Here is a 22006-nt window from a genome sequence, read left to right as displayed (position 1 = left end):
CTTTCTCGATACTCATTAAAATAAAACTAATATTTTCGGATCCGGAAATATTATTTTTATTTAAATTAATAATTGTCATGGGTATGGGTATATTGTAATAAGTTACGGTTACATTTTTTCATATAAGCTCAATATTAGGGTCCAAATATTTGGCATTTCTATTGCATTAAAAATATATGGTTTTATAATAAAACAAGGCTCTGTAATCCTGATGATTATCTACTTGGTTATCTTACTTATTTACGTTCTTAGTACTTATTTCTATTATATTACCTACCTATTATTGAATACAATATTTTTAACACTGCACTGGTAGTATCAAAAATATGAAAATTAAAAAGTCCAGAGGACAATTTCAGTGGCTGCTAATAATGTTTCTGAATTCTGCTAGATGTTTAAACTTTGACATTGACATGATTTCGTGGTTAACTGCTAATTATAACCGACCAGTTTTTTAATTTACCGATATAGTGATTTTCTACATCCTGTGAAAATTCTGTTTAATCTGGCTGATAAGCAGAGTCGTGAGTCAATATAACCTCCGCCCCAAAGGATCCCAAAATAAATAAATATCACCTCCACTAATGCATATGTTGTTTAAAAAGTTAAACTATTTTACCTGTCGCCGCAGATAAATGATGACAGATAGTTTGACAGTATCGTTTTGAAAGGAATAATTCCGTTTTATTTGTTTACATGAACAATGCAAAAGAATAGAAAAATAAATGCACAACAGACCCCAGGGGCATTTGTTATGACTTATGTCACGAGATCGTTTCCATTTAATGAAACGCGACAGAAAAAATAAAAGTTCCATTTTATTGTTTCATTTGATACGACGGCACAAAAGATTTTATTTATTTATTTTGTACGATAGTATAGATTATAAGTATTGTTTAGTTTGCTATTTGTGATAATAAAAGGATGGTAGAACGTATTAAGAAATTCAGCAACTTTTTAAAGCTTTTAAAATACTCATTGCTTAGTGATTATTATTATTGTTATTAGTAGGTGGATACTTCTTATAGTTAGTGTTCAAACAGTTAGGTTACAGCGTCTTCTTGAACAAATAACGTAGTATATCATGATTTACAAAACATCTATTAACTTATCCGTATCATTCATAGCAACTATATGTTAAGTGAATGAATTTTTTGTTTCAAAATAGGTTGTTTTTAGGTTACAAATTTAAAACGACTTACTGTGTGTGACATTCCGCTCTTAAAAATATTAAAAAATATGTTGAAGCGCTCTTTAATTGGTTTCCGCCGGCTCTCTAATTACGTAGCCGGCTTAAAATAAAGTGGGACCTAAGCTACTTTAACGCTTTTCACAATGATAAAAATGATTAACTTAATTTTTCTCATTTCCATTTACATGAAACTACGTTCAAAACATAAGTTTCACGAAAATGTTTCAAAACGTAAGTTTCTAAAACGTTTTCGTAAAACAACGAAAATGGAAACGATAATACGAAATAAATATTATTCAAGGTATCTAACTTTAAATTTCAATTGCAATTTGTGTGCGGAATAAATAAAAAATACATTCCATGACAGACGTATATTAAAAACTAAGTATAAAATTATTTATATCAATCGTGAAATCACAGAAATACTCCGAAGCATTTGCACAATTGTTTAAGTACATTTATATGTACCACGCATTGAGTTCAAACGAGCCGTCTGTCATATTGCCTACGCGGCTACGCTACCAGATCCTTAACTTTACCCCTACTTCGCAGCCAGCTGTAATGCGACATGTCATAGATGGACTAAAAAAATCATTTCAGAAATTAATAAAAATAGATTGAAGAAAGTGTATTGTATTACACCTTACGGCCTTAATCTTAAACCTTAAATTTAATAAGGTGTATTAAACTTATAATTTCATCAGTCTTGATAAAGCCATCTAAAATAATTAAGTTATCGAGGTTATATAAATATTAAATGCCGTAATATAAGTATGTTAACGAAAGCGTTAATCAATGCAGAACTGTAGTACTGCACTGGTCGAGTCTAAGCGTGTTATATTAGTGTAGCGATCGATGTAGCAAGGCCAAGTGCGTGCACCTCACTAGTCAGCTATTATCTCGTTTTGGAGGACGAAGTTGTATTCTCACAATAGTTTCCTTAATATTTAAAATATTAACAGATATTATTAAAATCTATTTGTTGAGCGTTTTTTCGATTATATATATCGATCTTAAAAAAAAAAGATTTTATCGATTACAGCATATCATTTTGTATTTCACAGCTCTAATTATTAAATTTTTTATTAAGTACGCGTTTTCGAGTTTTATTATAATATTTATCTTGTTTATTAACAATAGCCATACTCTTTACGGTTTAAATTTTAAAAACTGTGGGAGTGAAAATCACAGACGTGAATAATAAAAAAAAAAAATTCTATGGACTAGGCCACTATGACTTTTCCTCTATTCTTATTAATCTTTCACACTGGCTATTATTTCTGCCCTAAAGTAATAAAGTAATATTAATAATATGAATAAAATACTTAATAGTTACACAACCGTTAAAAATGGAAACAATAATTAAACGTAACAACTAATTAAATTAATTACTAGGTTTAGTTTAAAAAGCCTTTATGATGAAATTCTCAATGCTTATGTATTGGAAATATGAAGCAATATTTGTGTTCATGGAAAAAAAAATTCTGTCTTCAAATTAAATGATTAAAAGTTTTAATATGGATGAAATTGCTTACTGAAGAAATAAAAATTACGTTCGTAACAGCTTATGAAGCATGAACACCTGATACTGATCAATTAATTAGCGTAGCTGAATCCACACATAAGTTTAATGTTGTTAGTAACGGGGTAGTTATTGGACAGCTGATACAATCACTTGTACCGATTCGTTTATTTATATTTATATTATATAATGTAAATACCCATACACATGACGTAAACAGAGGGATGTTGCAAGTTTGACATCATGTCTGTGATTATTTGCCCGTAGTATCGTAGCTCCTAAACGGATCGACTGATTTCGATGCAGTATTTTAAATGGAAAGTCAATTTTCTTGTGGTGGCTATAAGCTGCGTTTTATTAATATCGGCCCATCAGTTTAAGAGTAACAGTTGTTTTCAAAAATGATGTATAAGGCATTACTGGCCCTTGATTATTCACTTCAATCGTGCTAGTTAGTATACCTACCCGTGACATGAATCTCGTGATTAATAAAGTGGTTTATTTTATTTAATTAAATTTATTAGAACATAAATAAAAATATTTAGATGAATGTCTATCTCGATGTAACATTCTATGAATTATTCTAAAAAATATTATGGTTTATAAGGTTTTTTTTTTATCTACGATAAAAAGTATGAAGCAAATCTGATTATGAAACCGAATAGATACTTATTTACGATTAACATATTATTTTGCTAATTCAATAGATATATAACTTTTTTTTACAACAAAATCGACGTGCTTAAACAATAAATTTAAGTATCGTATGTTGTTTTATTTCATTCTTTAAAACAAGCTATACAAAAGTTAGAAGTTGCTTATGCAAGTTTATTATTACTGATTATAAAATAAATAAATACAGCTTTATACAAGTGATAACAGTGGTATTGTAAATAAATTATGATAGTTTAGTATGAAGAAAATAAATATTATCTCAATAAATTATTAACTTGAATATGATTCACACTAGCAGGTAAATCACCTTTTATCGAGGCTTAAAAAATACGTTGGTATAAACGTTGATAATAAACCTCAGAAAGTCCTTTAGTTATGACGATACAGGGTGTGACCAAAGAAATTATAGAGCTATACTAGAAATTACTAGTGCTCCTTAAAAATTGGACACTTAAGATTTACACCGATTATACAATGTGGGAAAAAGAAGAAATTGTTTTAAAGGCCCGTACAACATTTTTTCACTATATTTATTATATTTTGACCATTCATTCAGATAGTTTTGTCAATCATTTTATTTAATTTTTTTTTGCACATACGTTTAGCAGAAACTGAAAATAAAGAATAAAAGAGTACGAATTGTAGAATGTCACTTTTGTTTTTGTGAATGAAATTTTTTTATAGCCCAAAATTTTTGGTTCAAAAAATTCATTTCAATCCTATATATATAGTCAGTTACACGTTTATGAGGATTCTGATCTAATCGAATTAGACGGGTATAGTGACTGGGTATACATACTTGTTCCTGGTGGGGATAACAGTCAATTACTTATACGACTTAACTTAAGAAACTCACCGAGCAGCCTAAAACTGGTCACCAATAAACGAACCTGACTCCACATACTCATCACAAACGCTGGACTCCGATCATGTCGTCTACGACTTTACAGCACCGTAAAGTAGTAATCGATGACGTGAGCCACGTAGAACAGAAGACAGGTGGCGATGTACATCATGATCAGTATTTGCACCAACATGATGTTGGCCTGAGTCCCGCTGCCTGACTGCGGGAAGCCCCACGCAAGGTGAATGTCGGCCGCAAAAAAATGTTATCGTATTGTTGCGTAAATACGTGACGTTTAAGTAACACTACTAGGGGATCCTAATAACAGCTAATATTTCCAACACGGATTTTGTTGTTAATTTTATTTAATAAAGATGTTTATGGAATAATAGCCTTTGAATCTGATAGAAGTATTGATTTATAGAACGACTGTGGAATTACTGTTAGCTACCATGCGTGCATAAAGAAGTTACGTAGAGGAAACTGACGCTTCGGCTTCAATTTCATCTTACGTGCCTCATTAATCATGATAAATGTGTAACATTGTAATTAAGATCCAATTCAAATTCTTATTGAATAAGTATTTGCTGTATTAACCTCTTTTCTACTCGAACAGCAGTGTCTCAAAAATTCCCTTCAAATCGTAATAGTGAAAAAACATAACAGTTTTAAATGAACCCTACTAAATGAAGAAATAAGAATTAGTAATTTGTCATCTGAAAACGTAATTCCTTGCAGTCAAATTAACTAAAGGTTAATGTACGATAAAATTAAAGTTAATATTAAGAACCTTAATTAATTTTTATGGAAATGTTATCTGAAGCATAAAACAATATATTTCAAAATAACGTTAAGTCATAATAGATAAGTTCTCAAAGCGGTTGGAAATTTTTGTTTTATATTTTATAACTTCGTCATCTATGAAAGCATATAACGAATTCCTTTATTACGTTAAAGAATGTGTTGTCAATACTCCCTTTTAGTTTGTTGACATCGAATAAAGGAAAAAAATGTGAGGGACGAGCGTCACCTCGACAACTGTATGCTTAGTCCAGGTTTGCATCCTAATGCTCCATACGAAGAGTTACTCGTTTCTCATTCAATAATCTACATAAATATTATAAAGTGCCAATTTTTAAGAATAAAAAACTGTCAGCTTTTCGTACGTAGCATGACGATTCCAGTTTCGACTAAGCATACTGCACGGAGGTTGTTATACTTGTCACATCATGTATTTTGCAATTTGCATCATACTTTTGATATACAATACTGTTAGCGTTATAACGAGTAAATATTTATTTTTACTATCGAAGTCGGTTACGTTTTGTTTTTTTTTTAATACTGTCTCCAAGGATCTATGCATAATAAAAATGAAATAAACATACTTCTTTATTCCCTAGGGTTATTTTTTTTGCTTTGGCTATGGCTATTTGCTATGGCTTTAGGAAATGGAATAAGAATTTAATTCGCTAACTATTTTTATTACAATAACGATATTTTCATATATTTTTCGTTCCAAGCTCTCGTGTATATTCGTATTTAATTGTGGTAAGTTTAATATAAAATGTTTATTATGGTTATAGCTCATCAATGCAAAAATAATATGAGAGATTTTGTTTTTCTAATAACTTACTTTTGCGGTTTCCGTCCAAGACTGTAGTAGCGGGAACAGTGAGTCCATCGATTGTGTCTGAACTGTCTACCTGGTGCAGAGGCAGCTCTACCGCATCATGAGACCCTCCCGGCCAGGCCATCGTACATCACCGACTTACAACGCACATAGCACTTGCACTTACTCACAAACAAGCAATGGACGTAGAACGTTAAATAGATTTCAGTCACTTAACACGTGGTAGTAATAATGAGGTATTCGATTTTATACATTATATATTGGCTGTGCTTAAACAATATTTTAATAATGTTATAGAGATTCAATAGACGTTCTAAAAAAAGGCACAATAAATGGCTTAAAAGTTTAAATTCCATCCATTACAACTCTTGGCAGTGCGGATAAGGATCGAGCGAAATGGCTTTAAGGGGCCTAAAGCGTCGCGAACAGCTTCTTTTGTCCGAGAATTGCTTCTTTAGCACTTTGTATAAAGTGTGCGGGAAAACAATGTATAATATTTTCAGAATATTAAATGAATTATGTTTAAAACGCTGCAAAGAAATAAAAATTTTATACAGACATTGTGACTGGTAATGTTATAAAATTAAAATGAATGTAAGACTATCAGTTACATCGAATCGATATTTTATTAAGATAACAAATTGATAAATAATGTTTAAACCACTTTGTTGTTAATACCTATTTGATATGTAGTGGTCAAATTAAGCGGTTAATCAATTAGTTCAGAAAATATTCTTTATTTATACGAAAAATTATAACAATAACTATGTCTTAATAAAAACAAGTTGTTATGAAAAATATGATTTAGAATTTTTAGCAACAAACGTTTTTTGCGTTAGCAAAAAGAAAGTTTTATTTACTAATTCCTTTTTTGACGATATCACGATCAGGAAAATAATTTAAAAAGTTGTTATTAACTTTTCATAAAAAATAATCAAGCAACGATGTATACCTAAAGATTAAATAAAGTTAAAAAAAAAATCTAACAATCGCGTAGAAAAAAAAAAACAGCAACATGAGCCCTTATTGAGGAGAATTCTCAAATTATTTCAAGATAACGTATTTAACGCAATTCCAACTTTTTTATTACAGTCCTGTCTTTTAACCTAAATTTATTCACCTAGTCTTTTAATGGGATATCCATTTGGATACTTATTGGAAAAAGTATACGACGTTAGAAAACTAAAGTACTTGACATATTTCCTAAATACAAGTATTCAGCCTTACCAGAGTTGAAATTAATAATGAAAGTACACGTTTTTGAAGTACGCTAACAAAGCAAAACTTATTGCCTCCGGAACGCGACTCAGATACCGACTGTCAAACAAACTAAAGTAAATTGTGATATTGTCGATAAGATTATGCCTTTCCTAGAGTAAACACTGTGTAATTTTTGATAGACATTCTCACGTTAGCGTTGATGTATAGTGAGATATATGTTTAGGAATCAAGACGTAGCTTGGGTGTGTTGAAGGTGTGTCTGCAATCTGACCCACGGCCTATGATGTCATGTATGTCCATACTTATTATTAAAGCACGCCTTTCAGTGGAGCGGCCAAATGGGAACTGCAAATCAACATTAATGGTCACTGCTTACGAAAGATGTGGGTCAAATATAACAAATGATGGTAATGGTTTTGGATAAAGTAATGGGTCATCCTATAGCTAGATAGATTTATAAAGTAAATCATTAGAGCAAAACTAAGAAACTTTTTTACTACCGACATTGTATACTGGATATAAAATTAAGTATCAGACTGAAATTAAGTCATAAACGAATGTTTTTATAGGAACACACTAAAAAAGGAAACTTCTCTAACCACATGGCCCAAACTGTAAAGTTAACGTAACAGTGACACGTTCACTCCCATTTTACGGCGGTTTTCTTGATTAATAGGCTATGCCATTGTCTGTTGGGGCATTATGAGAAGCGTTAACAAAAGAAAAACAATTTATTCCGCCTCGACGACCACAATGACTCTATCAAGATATTCCACCTTATTTGGTTTCTGAGCGTCATTTTATTTAAAGGGGTTTTTTAATAATAGATTTTTAATTGTTCCTGGTGACTTTATAATAAGTTGATCAAATAGTTATATGTTATATAATGTTGCGAATGAACATAATGAAAACTTTTTGGTAAACGAAGCCTCTTGAGGCACAAACTCTCTGAATATCGTGAAAAATATAAAAAAAAATAATAAAAAGCGTTCAGAATTCAGTTATTCGTATTTCCTTTGAGCTTCACGAATAATTTATTCATATCATAAATATGACTTTATATGATACTCGGTTTTGTCGTATCGATCATTTTTATTTGTATACAACCAAATCTATTTGAAGTAACGATAACGCTTGCCTCATATTTAAAATTTAAATAAATGATAAGTCATACAATACTTAATTATGCTATTTCAAAGTAACTGTGAATCGTAAGCGTAGTTATTTATAATTACATTTTAAAAAGTTTGAACAACGGGAAGATACTAAAAAATTACGAGTCATTTATTATATAGATAGGTATAAAAAGAATAAACTGAAAATTATATTTCTATCAGATTTTGTAAACTGTAAAAGTCCTTAAATATCAGTTTTTATGAAAAAAACTAAATATATGGTCAATTTGTGTTTAATGATTGTAGGATTATAGAAAATATATTATAAAAGCGTATCCTTATCTCGTTTCTTAAAAGTTTAACTTTTTTTTTTATCAACAACATACTTAAATACGTCGTGACAGTTGATAAGAACCATTTTTTTACCACATGTTCCTTTTCTACCGCTACGATGCTTTTTTTATTATACTACTCTCATTATTAATAAAAACCGGAAATTAAATAAAAATACTATACTATCAAAATATGTAATCGTCACAGTCGTAAAGTGTAATCGATTAAAATATAACATTCCCTGAAATGGTAACTCATTATTCAAAGCATATGTCGTATTAGCTACTGTGACAATTTCTGGTGGCTCTAACAAATTCTAAAAGTATTTAGCATCTCCATAGCAGATGAAGATATAAAAGAAATGTTTTAGTTGTCAAATATTCTCCGCGTCATTTACTCACACATGTATGAAAGTAGAAACAGGGGTGATGTTTGTAGACCCATGACCTACTTGCAGTATCAGCCCTACACTATGATTAGATGAAGAGTTCGATTAAATATTCCATTCTACTTACTTTCACCGTTATTAAAGTGTATGTCATATCTCGTTATCATTGTCATGGCGAGATTTTTTTTATAAGGTAAATCTCGAAACATCGTAAAGACGTTTTTAAGAAGCTTTTAAGGAAATTTCAGATAATCTGATTATGCTTTCAGGTGGGTTGCTCTCCTGTAAGTAAACTTCAGATTAGGGCTGTGATGATATAAAAGATTTCTTTCAACGCTTGAAAAGGAATAGTCTTTTTTGACCCAATTTTATTTTAATTTTATTCTGCCTTATAACAATATTATTTACATAAAACATAGATTTTCACATGTTTTTGTATAGAAAAAGACAATTATTAAAATGTATACTTCCTTATAATGGTATATAAATTATTTATTATACATATTCTATGTACTCCTACGTATTGCCCGAAATTATAGGGCCGTAGTAGAGAATGGTTTAAACTAATTTGGTTCATTACATGTTTTAAAATACATGGTATAATTCTATATCGTTGTTTGATTATCGGTTAAGTAACAAAGGGTGGCGTTAAGGATGTTTCAAATTGTTGTTTATTATAAATAATTACATATAGAACTAGTGTAAGATGTCCGGAAGTAAATTGATATAAATTACACAAATAAATTTTGCAGCGTTTAAGAAAATACACTGATTGTATCAATAGTTTTAAGGAATAAAATGTAAATATTACTTTTACATATAAACTTCGGTACACGGAAGGATTTTGAAGATTGCTTTTTATCTCATACATTTTATTGGTTTAAAAGGAAAAAAGCCTTAGCGCTTAAAGTCTCATATATCAAATATCAAAAGGAAAATCTTAAGCGCAAGTGTTAATATCACACGTATAGCTTTACAGGGGAGACTAAATTTATCACATTCATTTTTCTCTTAGCTATAAAAATATTTTTTTATAAACGTTCAATTTGTGTACGTATGTTTATTTTCATAGATTTTTATTTTACCTAATTCCGACAATTAATCAATTCAAGTCTCATGCTATTAAAAAATATAATGTTTAAATAATTAAAAATGAACGTTCCTATACATACGAAATAAATTATATAATTAAATGAGCACAAACTTACTGATAGTTAGATTAATTTAATTTAGATACAACACAAAAAAATTGACTTAAGTTTGAAACTAACTAAATAAAACAAACATAGTCTGTTGTACATGATATATGTGTTTATATTAAAAAATATCCGTACAATAAAATATTATTAAATATGTTACTCGCTTCTCATCCGCATTGAACCGATTCCAAATCGTTGTGATATAGTTTTTCATAAACATCAAATGTAAAGAGAAACTCGAGGAAAGTACTGAATAAATAAAATATTTGTATCCTTTAAATCACATGACGATATTCATATAAATTAGAAATTAAAAATAATGAAATAAATTATTAGTACGTATTTTTTTTTACGTACGTATATATTATATTACCTGGATACATTAAAATATTTCAACTTCAAAAGGTTAAGCTCATTTTATTGAAGATCAAATTAACTGTCAATTGATTCGCAGTTGAATTTGAGCGGAACTTTGCTTCGGAGTTATTTATTCCTTCAGCACAAACTTTTACAATCCATAAGGTAGTTGTGAAACTTTCCGAAAGTACTTTAAATAGAGATATAGATATTATATTGTTATATAAAGTTCAATATATTTAAAATACAAATTTCAAAAAGATCCAAAAAAAAAAAAGGAAAAGCAAACGGAAACGATATTTAAGTCTCATAATATTTTTATCAACAATTATGAAGTTACTTAGCGTTCATGAATTTATAAAACGTTTACTTTGACGTACCTATGTTAAATTTTTTCACTATTTCCCGCCCTACATGTCCAGTAACATAAAAATATATTAAAATTGGACGCAAAGCTAACAACATATTGAACAATGTTTAGACTATAGACTATAAAATAACATGAAATACAGAAAAAAATTATGAAACCTTTTTTTATATGTCGAATTTTTACTTTCTTTAATGTGAGTTTCAGTTTTCACTTGTTAGTCATCACAGAATGCTATAAATGATTAGGAACTAGATGTCTATTTCTAATATGTTTAAAAAACTTTATTCGTATATAAATTATCCCAAAAAAAAAAAGTTTTCAAATTAAAAAGATATGACAATGTTATGAATTTTATATATTTAACATAGTCCTTTTTATATAAAAAAAAACACTGATGATTTAAATTCCAATGAACTATTAACTAACCAACAGTACGTGTTATACATGAGTTGTGGTGCAGAGCGTCGCGACGCGACCCGACTCTCGCGTCCGCCTGCCGACTGAGGCCTGCGAAAACTTACCTGACGCCTGACACGACCATTGCATTCGAGTTTTTTCTCATTAATACAAAGTCTACTCAGCTTATTATATGCTATTATCCGTTTAAGTCACATTAGAGTAGTACTTTTATAAACTAGAAAGCAGTTTCAAATAACAACTTGTTATTTTATTCTCTTTTAAACTTCGTAATAAATTAAAAGCGGAACAGCCGTGGGCGAAGTCGGTAAGTAAGGTTAAGAAATAATTAAACGATGCTTTCTGTTCTAACTATGTTTTAAAAGCAATCTTCAAGGTAATTGTTTAGGAAATTACCGAGATAATTATAATATTATTTTAATGCTGGTACTTGTGACACATGAGATATCAAAAATTACAAATAAGTATTACTGTCATAATGCGAAAAATATTAATTTATTTCAAGTTAAACAAATCGCTTATCCTTTTAAGCAAAAAATAAAAATTATTTTCCAATAACTTCCTTATCCGTTGTTTTGTAACAACTTTAATATTGGTAATAATTTAGCGGCGAATCCGAAAAGCTAACAAGCGAATCAAATTACAAAAAATGTTAGAAATATTTTATAAAATATGTTAAAATTATACGACAATAAGAATTTTCATGTATTTTTATTAGAGGCCAAATCATATGTAGGGTAGATTTCCATAATTCTGTTATAATCTAGCCTTACCAGCGAGGGACAATGTCTGTCACAACTTTTGCACTCAAAGCCTTTATATCAACAGACGATTTTTGAGATGGATTTTATTTTATATTTTGTTTCAGCTGGCCCATAGTTTATGTTAAGCATAAAAAAGACAAATGACAATTATTTTCATATTTAAAGATACTCAGAATGCTTATCTTTTTTGAATTTCCACATTACCTGTATTTCGAATTAAATGAAAACAAACAACGTGAAACATTGTTATCTTACGTCGAGTAATTCAGCCGTAGGTTCGGTGAGCTTAAAATGCACCGACACCAGATAACCCGATTAATTATAATTTATCCTGTATACTGTGACATTTATTTTATTTCTGCAAAAAACCTGTTTTAAATCGGACCACATAAATGAGATATTTCAGCGATCCTCAAGGTTATACTCAGTAGATGAGGACAGGGAAAAATATTAGTCTTAATAGTAAAGAGATGTATCTTTCATTATTTTCTTATAATATGAATGCCAAAAATTATATCATGAATTCAAATTTAATAAGGTGAATAAATGAGCTTACAGCAAAATAATAATTTAGGAAGATTTGTTACGGCGAAGTTATGCGATTCCCTTGAGACGCTGATACTAGATGGGCTGAAATTACTATTACAATATATTTATCGAGCAAAATAACGCAATATTATATCGAAGGGGACTTGTTATTTAAATATTCAAAATATACGCGGTTGCGTGATCCGTTATGTTAAATATTACTCATTCTAAAATGAGGAGTGTGCTTTTGTTTCAAACGCTATGACCTAGAAAGAGTTCCATCGTCAGTATTCTGTTTTCTAGTTAGAATATACTTTGGCAGTAACGCACATGTGTTTGTACACCCTTTATACACGAAACACAACGAGAGCAAAATGTGAATAAACATGTCATGTGAGTGAAATGGAATGAAAATTAAAAATTAAGTATCTAAAGAAATTTTTGCTTATTTTATAAGCATATACAGCACAAATGGTATTTAGGTAACGGTTGAATTTTTTTTTTTTTAGTTACCTATTGTTTTCGTTATTTCATGCGTTGTGTAAAATGTGGGTAACCTTAGAAATATTATTAATGAGAGACTTCATTGACGACGTATTGCAGTCGGCAGTTTTGAAAATATTCACGGCCAGTCGCCTTTGAGTTGGCGCCAACAAACGGTGACACAAAGGTGGTCGCACTATCATCCGACACATTCACATACAATCGTTTGGAGAAGTGATCAGTGCTTTTACAGTAAAGGATACGTATAATTACCGGAGTATTGTACGGGTAAAGTTATTTAATGAAACCAGAAAGTCTCCAAGCATTGAAATATATATATTTCAATGTACATTACATCGAAACTATCTGGCCTTTAGATTTTTAACCGTTGTTTAACCAACGAAAATTTGTTTATGTTATATTAAATTAATTTTAATAAAGGTTTTAAATTAAAAATAAAGTATAATCATGCAAATAAAATGATGATGTCTTGATAGATAAAAAAAAACAAGTCTTATTTTTAAGAAATTTACCCCTCATCTAAATATATTTAGTTTAAAATCAAAAATATTTTTTAATTATGGCCTTTTTTTATTATATTACACGAAAACATTGTTATAAATCAAAAGGAAAGGATAATCGCGAGTATCGGCTAGTATATACATAAGTACAATGAACAGCATTTACACTTAAGTTTTAGAATTATTATACCTACTGTTTTATTACACATATATATAAAAAAATATATTAATACAATGGATTTTATATTAAGTATTAACGTATTACATTAATGAAATTCTCAAATCATTCGAAAGACATACAAAGGTTGTTTGTTCGTTTTTTTGATCAATCTTCAGTAGAACAACTCGTACCAGAGCGTATGTAAAGGCTTTTTAAATATATTCATAATCTTTTATTAATTCTCTTTGTTTTCATACTAAAATTTTCATAACAAACATGACATATACGGGGTGAGCGTCGGTATAATATATTAATCAAATGGTTGCTTCATATTAACGTTACAAAGTTTTTCATCGATTTATATCAAGCACATAAAAAACTGAACATTAAAAATGACTGAACAATAGCATAGAAGAAAAAAATGGTTTTTGTAAAGACTAATTTTATTTCATAGTTTTTCCTCGTTCTCTTTGAATAAATGTATTTTACTGATACATTGTTATAAATTTCACCTATAATACAAGCAAAGTGATTAAAAATAATCGATACGTTATCAGAAGCGGCTACAATAGCTTCAATACGTATAATGTCTTTATTCTCGCGTAAAGTAACATTAGAATAGTTATGTAAATGGCTTTGTAAATTACTGACACAGGAAGTAGTAAAATATCTTATATTTTAAATATGAATATATAATTGCTTAAAATAATACAAAATGAGAGTAATGTGACGTAGGAAAGTAGTAAGTAAATAGAGTTACGGTTTTTATAAGAAGGTATAAAATGATTGTCAAATTAATGGAATTTTAATATGTAAGGACATTTTTTAATTTATTTTTATCCGATATAAATATCTATATTGTTTTTGTAACGTAATTTTTTTGTCTGTTTATACAAATTGTGTGTCCTGAGTGACGAGGTACCTCGCCCTTTTCAATCGCCAGCCAGGGTGCGGTCGTTCCGTGGTGACAGCCCACCACTCACTTAGCCTTCCATCACAAAAGGGGTAAATAACATTGACACAGATCTACAATCATGAGAATACTATTTTTGGCAATTTTATAGTGTGAAAAGAATTTGCTTAAAACATTTACGATCCCTGTATATCTGGTTTATTATTTACTTTAGTTTGAAACGAACATTTTTATAAGATAACGTACACCACGCTAATATTTTTAGCCTCTATTTGTCTATTTATATGAAAGAAAAAATTATCACAAACGTATAATAGATTTTTAGCAACATGCTCATTTAAATGTCTTTTAGAAATAAAATAAATTTAAGATTTTATTCGTAATTTACAAAATTTTGATAAGTACCTTCTATAAAAATTCCCATCAATGTCCTTGGTAGATAATAATTATTATACTTACTTAAATTCGTTACTTTGAAATTAGTTTTAAAACAGAAATAGGCTTAGTGTTCCTTACAAATAAGTCTCAATAAAAATTAATGCCTGTAAGATACGAACCTCTACACTGCCCTTCGCGCGCAAACACGTATAAAAATTTAACTAATAGCCCGTTTGACGATAAAGTTTACTTCCTATTTTTTTAAATGTCAGTAAATACCAAGGACGGAGGTGTTGGGGAGGATAATTTGTCATGGTTTCTTAAAAGGGCAATCTTCATTTTATTATCAAACAGACAATAGAAATAACGACGCGGTCTAATATTAACTCAGTTTTATACTTACAATATTATCATATCGACACACAATAGCTTGACATGAAATCAATATATTTTTTCTTTTTAACAATATTTTATGAATGGATTTTTAATCAGTACCTCCCCCTCCTTTAGTAAAATAACTCTTGTCTATGAGTAAGGAGTATTTATATAATATAATGGCATAAGCACGTTTCTTTTGGCACAGTACAGATTTAAACATTAACGAAGACAATTAAAAATTTAAAAGTATGAGATTACATTTAGGTAATTAATAACATCAGTAGCCAACGCCCAGTTCGCGTGTTTAATGGCCGAGTGAATGTTAGGAAAGATTTATATTTTGGATTACGGCTGCTATTTCAAAACATACATTTTACCCACACTTTTTTTGCATCTTCAGTACGAATCTAAATTGGAACGAACTGAAAGTTCGTTACATTTTATTGAATTTACAAATCCTAGTTTGTTATAAAAATTTAAGAATTTGAATGTCATTACTGACAGACGGTATTTGTGAACGTAGAAATAGATGACGTCATGAAAATTTAATTTCTCGCTCGACTCGCTTCTTTGGCTACAGAATTTCCCTCTATTGAGTAAGAAGCCCATCTAAACACATTTTTTTCTTCTGTCGCTTTTCAAATTTTCAAGTTCTTTATTCACTTCCAAGGGTTCCACTGCCCAATTGAATGGCTCGACTAAAAAATTGTGCTTTAATTTTACGCTAGTTAAACTATTATTGGATAATTTTGAACACGCCTGAACCGCGTCATCAATAGCAGGAATACCGGTTAGAGATAAATTCGCCTTAGCTGGAATTAACCTATTGTTTTATTGACCTTTAATATTAAAAACCCCTTATTCTATCTATTTACTGTAATATTTGTGACGTATCTTATAATATTGTATTTAACTGTTACATAAAAGCATTAGAAATATAAGGATTATTGTATTAAATTAATTTTTCTAATATTAAGTGCTTAAATTGTCTGTCTGCTTAAACATGTCACATATTCTTTTCACATGAACGATATTATTTGTCTCTATACATATAATTACTGAGATTATTTTTAAGTAATGTTTTTAAGCATTTATTTTTGAAATAGGTAAAGGTCAGATTAGATTGTGCACCAGGATCGAGTTAAAACAATTTCCATTAATAGCTTTGACCTGATAGTAAATTCATTATAAACTGGACTCTAACATTAAACCGCTTAATTAGAGGGAAGATAGGCGTCAACTATGATCCGTAGGCCTGTTATTTTCCGACTTCTGAATCTCAGAAATTTTGTTCATTTATTTTGTGGCTCTATGTACATAAGTTTGTGAATATCATAAAATAAAAAAAATATATATATTAATTATTGTAATAGTTATAATTTATAAAAACTTTGTGTATATATTTATTATAGAGTTGTCTTATGTCTGTACATAATTATTCATGAGAGCCGACCAATAATACTCTTTATTCTTCAAACGTAACAGCCGTTGATTATATGTACATGGAAGTGGTTTCTTATTTGACAGCGTATATCAATTTAATTTAAAATTTATTAACCCACATAGAATTTATGTAGGCACCTAACGTTATGAAATGCTATGTTAAAATTATATCTGAATATAATATACATATATATATACGAAAAGCTATATATTAAAAACAAAAATATTATGCCCGAAGCCTAAAATTATTGAAACTAATAGGCGCACCTATTATTTCAGGTTAACCTAAACAATACGTCACGGACATTGATTTTTTTTTAGGTGACAGGTGTCATATATGTCGATACAGTTATAATGGGGACAAATAAACAAAATTATGTATGGATATCCATTATTTTACAGTTTGACCTACATTCACGTTGAATGTAACCGTGTACTTAATGTAAAGCATTCGTAAACTGTTGTTTTTCACATCGCGTATAGCAAAATTTCGACAAACTGTGCACATTAATTTGCAAATAAAATAAAAAGTATCATTTATAAATTGTAGGAATAGATTTAAAAATACATGCGCTATGAGGCCTTTATTCATAAAGGTAAATCAGGAGCAACATTGAAATTTTTAAAATCTGCTTTTAAAAATCGTTATATATTAAAACTTATAACTTAACATTAAATCAAAATATGGCAATAATATTTTAGATGAGGTCATAGTGACTGAGGAATCATATTAAGAAAAATTAATCGTAATCTATTCAGCAGTATGTCACGATAGTGAATTGAAAATGTCTATCATTTTTATTATCAGACTACTTTTCAAAGTCACAATGATCAAAAGATATTTAATGTACTTACAAACATACTGAAACGATCTTATACTTCTCAAGAAGCGACGAGACGAGTACGACACGATGCGACAAAATCGAATACAAGATTTGTATCCCCTCCTAAACAAAGTGACCTTCCTGAGGTTATCTGAAAGTTAATCAAGCAATAAAATCCTTCATTACTGGAAAATGTGACCACGAATTAAATAATATTATCCTTTAATTCAAACACTTTTAAATACATATTATTATTATACGTATGCTTATATCATCTGTATATTATCAGCTGGGTCTAAGTGTCATATACATTTTTTAATATAAAGATGACAGTTAATTATTGTTAATAAATCAAATCAATATAATTACAACTATCCTCCAATTTCTTTCTTTATCAATTTCACTTCAGATGTAACTAAGGTATTTATACTTATAACAAATCAGAAATTTTACTATAAAAACATTAAAGTCCGAACGGCGCTAAACTGATAATCTCGTAAATCGAATGTTGTTCACTTTACTGATAAAGATGTCTATATTAATATAAAACTTTGATTAGACTTTATTAATAAAAGTAACCTACCGTCATTTGAAAGGTCTTCGTAATCCGGCCTGGTATTGACAAATCTCATTGGAATCATTGACACTACATTCACATAACAATTCGTTAATAAAAAATAAAATTATAACACCGTTGTTATAGCGTTGTTGACATTTTGCTTTACCGCCAATCACTGACACGCGTCGCTGCGGTCGCAATTGTAGTTTGTGCCTATTGAAATGTTATCGTGTGTAGGACATTAAACTTTTTTTTTTTAAATTCCATGATAACACAATGAACCACAAAAATAAATATATTATAATAATTTCAATTCATTATTACATGTTATAAACTTTATAGATGCTCAATGGAGATATAAATATGAGATTATCGGATATTCAAAAACAATACAGATTTTATGGAATATTTTAGAAGCTAAAAAAAAAGATTCTATAAAATATGTCTAAAGAAGGTGTTTTTGCGAACCTGAAATTTTTTTTGTAAGAATTCAAATATCTTCTTGCCTTTCCTAGTGCCGGATTAAGCAAGCGCGGGGCCCTTAGCAAATTCTTTCAAAGAGTTCTTGATCTACTATGGATTCTTTAGATAAAAGCGGTAAAAAACAATAGAATACTCAATACGTTTCTTTGCTATCTATAGGTTATAATTTAGTGAATAACTAATAGTGTAGTAAACTACTATAGGCGTTGTTAGGCTCAGTACAAAAAGCCTGAGATGAAATTTCCTGGCAATTTAGAATAATTTGGATAGAAAATTGACTATTGAAAACTGATGGTACTACACAAATTATATTTTTCAATCCATATTTCACAGTTTATATTTAATTCGAGGTATATTACATTTTTAGGAATAGCTAATGTTATATTTTATCAAAAGTGCACTTCAAATAATGTTTATATTTTATATTTATTTATCTGTTCCCTTATTATTTTTATACTTTTACAAAGTAACTTTTTTAGATTTTATGTGGGCAAATTTAGAAATAATACTATTCGCATCAATTTTTCTGAGCAAATCATATTCTATATTCATCAAAGCGAGATAATTCAGACGTTGTTGACTCATAGTGTTTCTAAACTCATTTTTTATGCGCTTTAATGTCGAAAATGAACGCCCGCCACTGCAGTTAGTGATCATGAAATAAATGCGCAAAGCAATTACTAAATTGGGCAAACATGATTCTATATAATTGTCCAGTAGGAATTTATAATATTGAATTTCCAGAGCTTCGTTTTTCGTACTGCTAATAGCACTAGTCACATCCGTTTTGAGCACCTCGGCAAACTGCACTAATACGTTGTCTAGGCTGTCTTCCAAATCATTTTCATAAGCACTGACTATAATTGGTGTTTTTTTTAAATCTCTTCTGCTGTAATAGATTTTAACTTCCGAAATATTTCAAAAACACTAATTAGTTTTTGATATGCTTTCATACGTTTGTCTAAGGCAGATAATGTGTTATCAATATTGACAACAAACACCTCATTCTCAAATTGTTTACCAGGTGTTACTGTCAACAAATTCGTCATCTGTACTAGAACCACTAAAATCGTCATACTTTGTGTTCCGCTTGCGTTGTCTTGAATTCTGTTGCTGATATTCATGACAGCCTGTCAGCTTTTGGCTTGTGCTTCAATGTTTGAAAATGTTGATCGCATTGTTTGGACATATCCATATAAAGATTAATACAGGCTGTATCCCGTATAAAGGCCTATTTTAGACGATTGCAGCTTTCTAGAATTCCATTCCACGTAATTGTCATTATTCCCGTTTCCAACTTATTCATCTTTGAATCAAGTCCGTAAGCTTGATTACGACACTCTGCCTTTTAATCTATATTATTGGAAATGACATTCATAACTTGCTTCAAATGTAAAACCACATAATATTGCCTTCGTAGCATCAGCTCTGGCGGACAACCTAGTATCTGATAACCTTTTCAAAATCGGAATTTTCGAAGCGAGAGCTTACGTAAGAAAACTCCAACGATGTGTAGAAGTGGAAAAAAGTTATAAGGATTTTCAAAGATATCAAAAAAAATTAATGCTTCTGTACAACAGTCAACAGCGCACTTAGCAACTAAATTTAATTAATGTACAAGACAGGGAATGTATTCTGCATACTTATTCATTTCTTTATTTCGTGATTGCAGGCCGCTGCGTTTTCCGCTCATGTTGCTGGCAATATCATAGCTTTGTCCCGCGACAATCTTTCATTTCAATGCCATTCTTACTTGAGAAATCTAGTAAACTTTGGGCGAGTTGTTCAGCAGTATGGCCTTCCATATCCAATAATTTAACGAATCCCTCAACTGGCCCAGATGGTAAAACATAGGGTACTATCAGAGTCAGTTGGTCTACATGCGATATATCTGGAGTAGAATCTAATGACACTGAATAGTACTTGGATCTCTTAATTTGACAAATAACTTGATCTAGCATGCTTGATGCTATCAATGTAATAAATTCTTCGCATGTTGTTTTAGATAAATATGAGGTGTGCCCTTTTCCTTTATGATCATAAGTTTGAATATGTTGGGCCATAAAATCTTCAAATTCAGAAAGTAATTCTAATTAACCTTAGTAATTTCCATTGTTAGTTGAAGCAACAATTTCATTACTACCCCGAAACGCAAGACCTCGTTCTGTTAAAAACTTTGTGACTGCAATAATTCGTTTTAAGAGCATCTGCCAATAACTTTGTTCAGTCTCAATTTGGCTCACACACGCATTCTTTTTTTCCATTTGACAGCGAAGTTATATGTTTCCTATGCGGAATGCTTTCTTCATGCCTATTTAATAATTTGTTCGCGTTCTTCCAGTCATCGAACCCATCTTTAGTAAATCTCGCTGACTGATTAATATCTGAATCTATAACTTAACACACAAAATAAAAAAGTCACCCTTTAGTTTCTGAATAGCACAACCAATTTCTGATATGAGTTTTATTAGTAGGTTTATGGTTATATGTGAAAAATGACTGTTGCAAGAATCGTGGGCTAATTTCCTTTTCATTAATTGACTTTGAACTTAAAAAGTCACTGTTTATATGTTGCAGTTCGCTGTTTCCTTTCGCAATCCAATAATCTTTGTCAAAGTTGCTGAGCTAATCACCAATATCGTTGGAGTATATTTTACTTTCATTTCAACATACCACATCTTACTAAGTTTCAGTCAAAAAAATTACGTTCAGGCAGAGACGAGTGGATTTAAATATGCGGGGCCAGTTTTGCGCGGGGCCTGTAGCAATTGCTTCTCTTGCTACGTGGTTAAACCGACATTGGCTTTTCCCACCACAATCAAGAGCTCTTAATACTGTCTGTTGTATCGAAACATTTTTTTATTTTAGGATAATGCCAATGTTTTTCCCAAGTTACGAAACAAGAATGAATGCATTTCTATTAAAGTATCGATATTTTTTTTACTAAGCCAAGATTGCTGTGTGGAATCGTTATTATTAAATATAGAGCCAATCTTAAAGAATATTTTAACCTATAATAATCATGTTTCTAAGTATCACAGAATTATAAAAAGGTTTAATACTATAATTTAAAAAAAAACAAAACTTATTATAATATATACACATATATATATCTAATAACAATTATTTTCCTATAATTAAACAAATAAACCCAGAAATGATTTATGTAATATGTATATTCCACATACAAGCCGTCAAGTTTGGTAATAACATTATTTTTCAGATCTCTTTTCCATACATTTATTATGACTCAGCTTTGGGTTAAGGTGACGATATGATGTTTAAAGTAAATTAAATCAAAGAAAAAAA

General features: G+C 29.9%; 1 protein-coding gene across 7 annotated transcripts in view; it reads right to left on the bottom strand.

Moving 5' to 3' along the window:
• The window catches only part of LOC116766573 (probable phospholipid-transporting ATPase IA), a 42377-nt gene extending 23982 nt beyond the window's left edge, over positions 1 to 18395 (bottom strand). For 5 of the 7 annotated variants that reach the window (XM_061522688.1, XM_061522691.1, XM_061522689.1 and 2 more), the window contains exons 1-2: positions 18239 to 18395; positions 17687 to 17806 (exon numbers count right to left, since the gene is read on the bottom strand). In XM_061522688.1, coding sequence (XP_061378672.1) covers positions 17687 to 17806; positions 18239 to 18296 — 178 coding nt within the window. In that variant the 5' untranslated portion in view covers positions 18297 to 18395. Of the gene's footprint in view, positions 1 to 4245; positions 4462 to 5866; positions 6053 to 17686; positions 17807 to 18238 lie in introns of those variants that run through there. The other 2 variants (XM_061522692.1, XM_061522694.1) reach the window with 2 other exon arrangements.
• Positions 18396 to 22006: the final 3611 nt, after the last annotated feature.

The sequence above is a fragment of the Danaus plexippus genome, chromosome 15, assembly GCF_018135715.1.
Source record: "Danaus plexippus chromosome 15, MEX_DaPlex, whole genome shotgun sequence".
NCBI classification, from domain to species: Eukaryota; Metazoa; Arthropoda; class Insecta; order Lepidoptera; family Nymphalidae; genus Danaus; species Danaus plexippus.
Note: the sequence above shows the minus strand (reverse complement) of the source record. Positions and strands in the feature narration are given on the sequence as shown.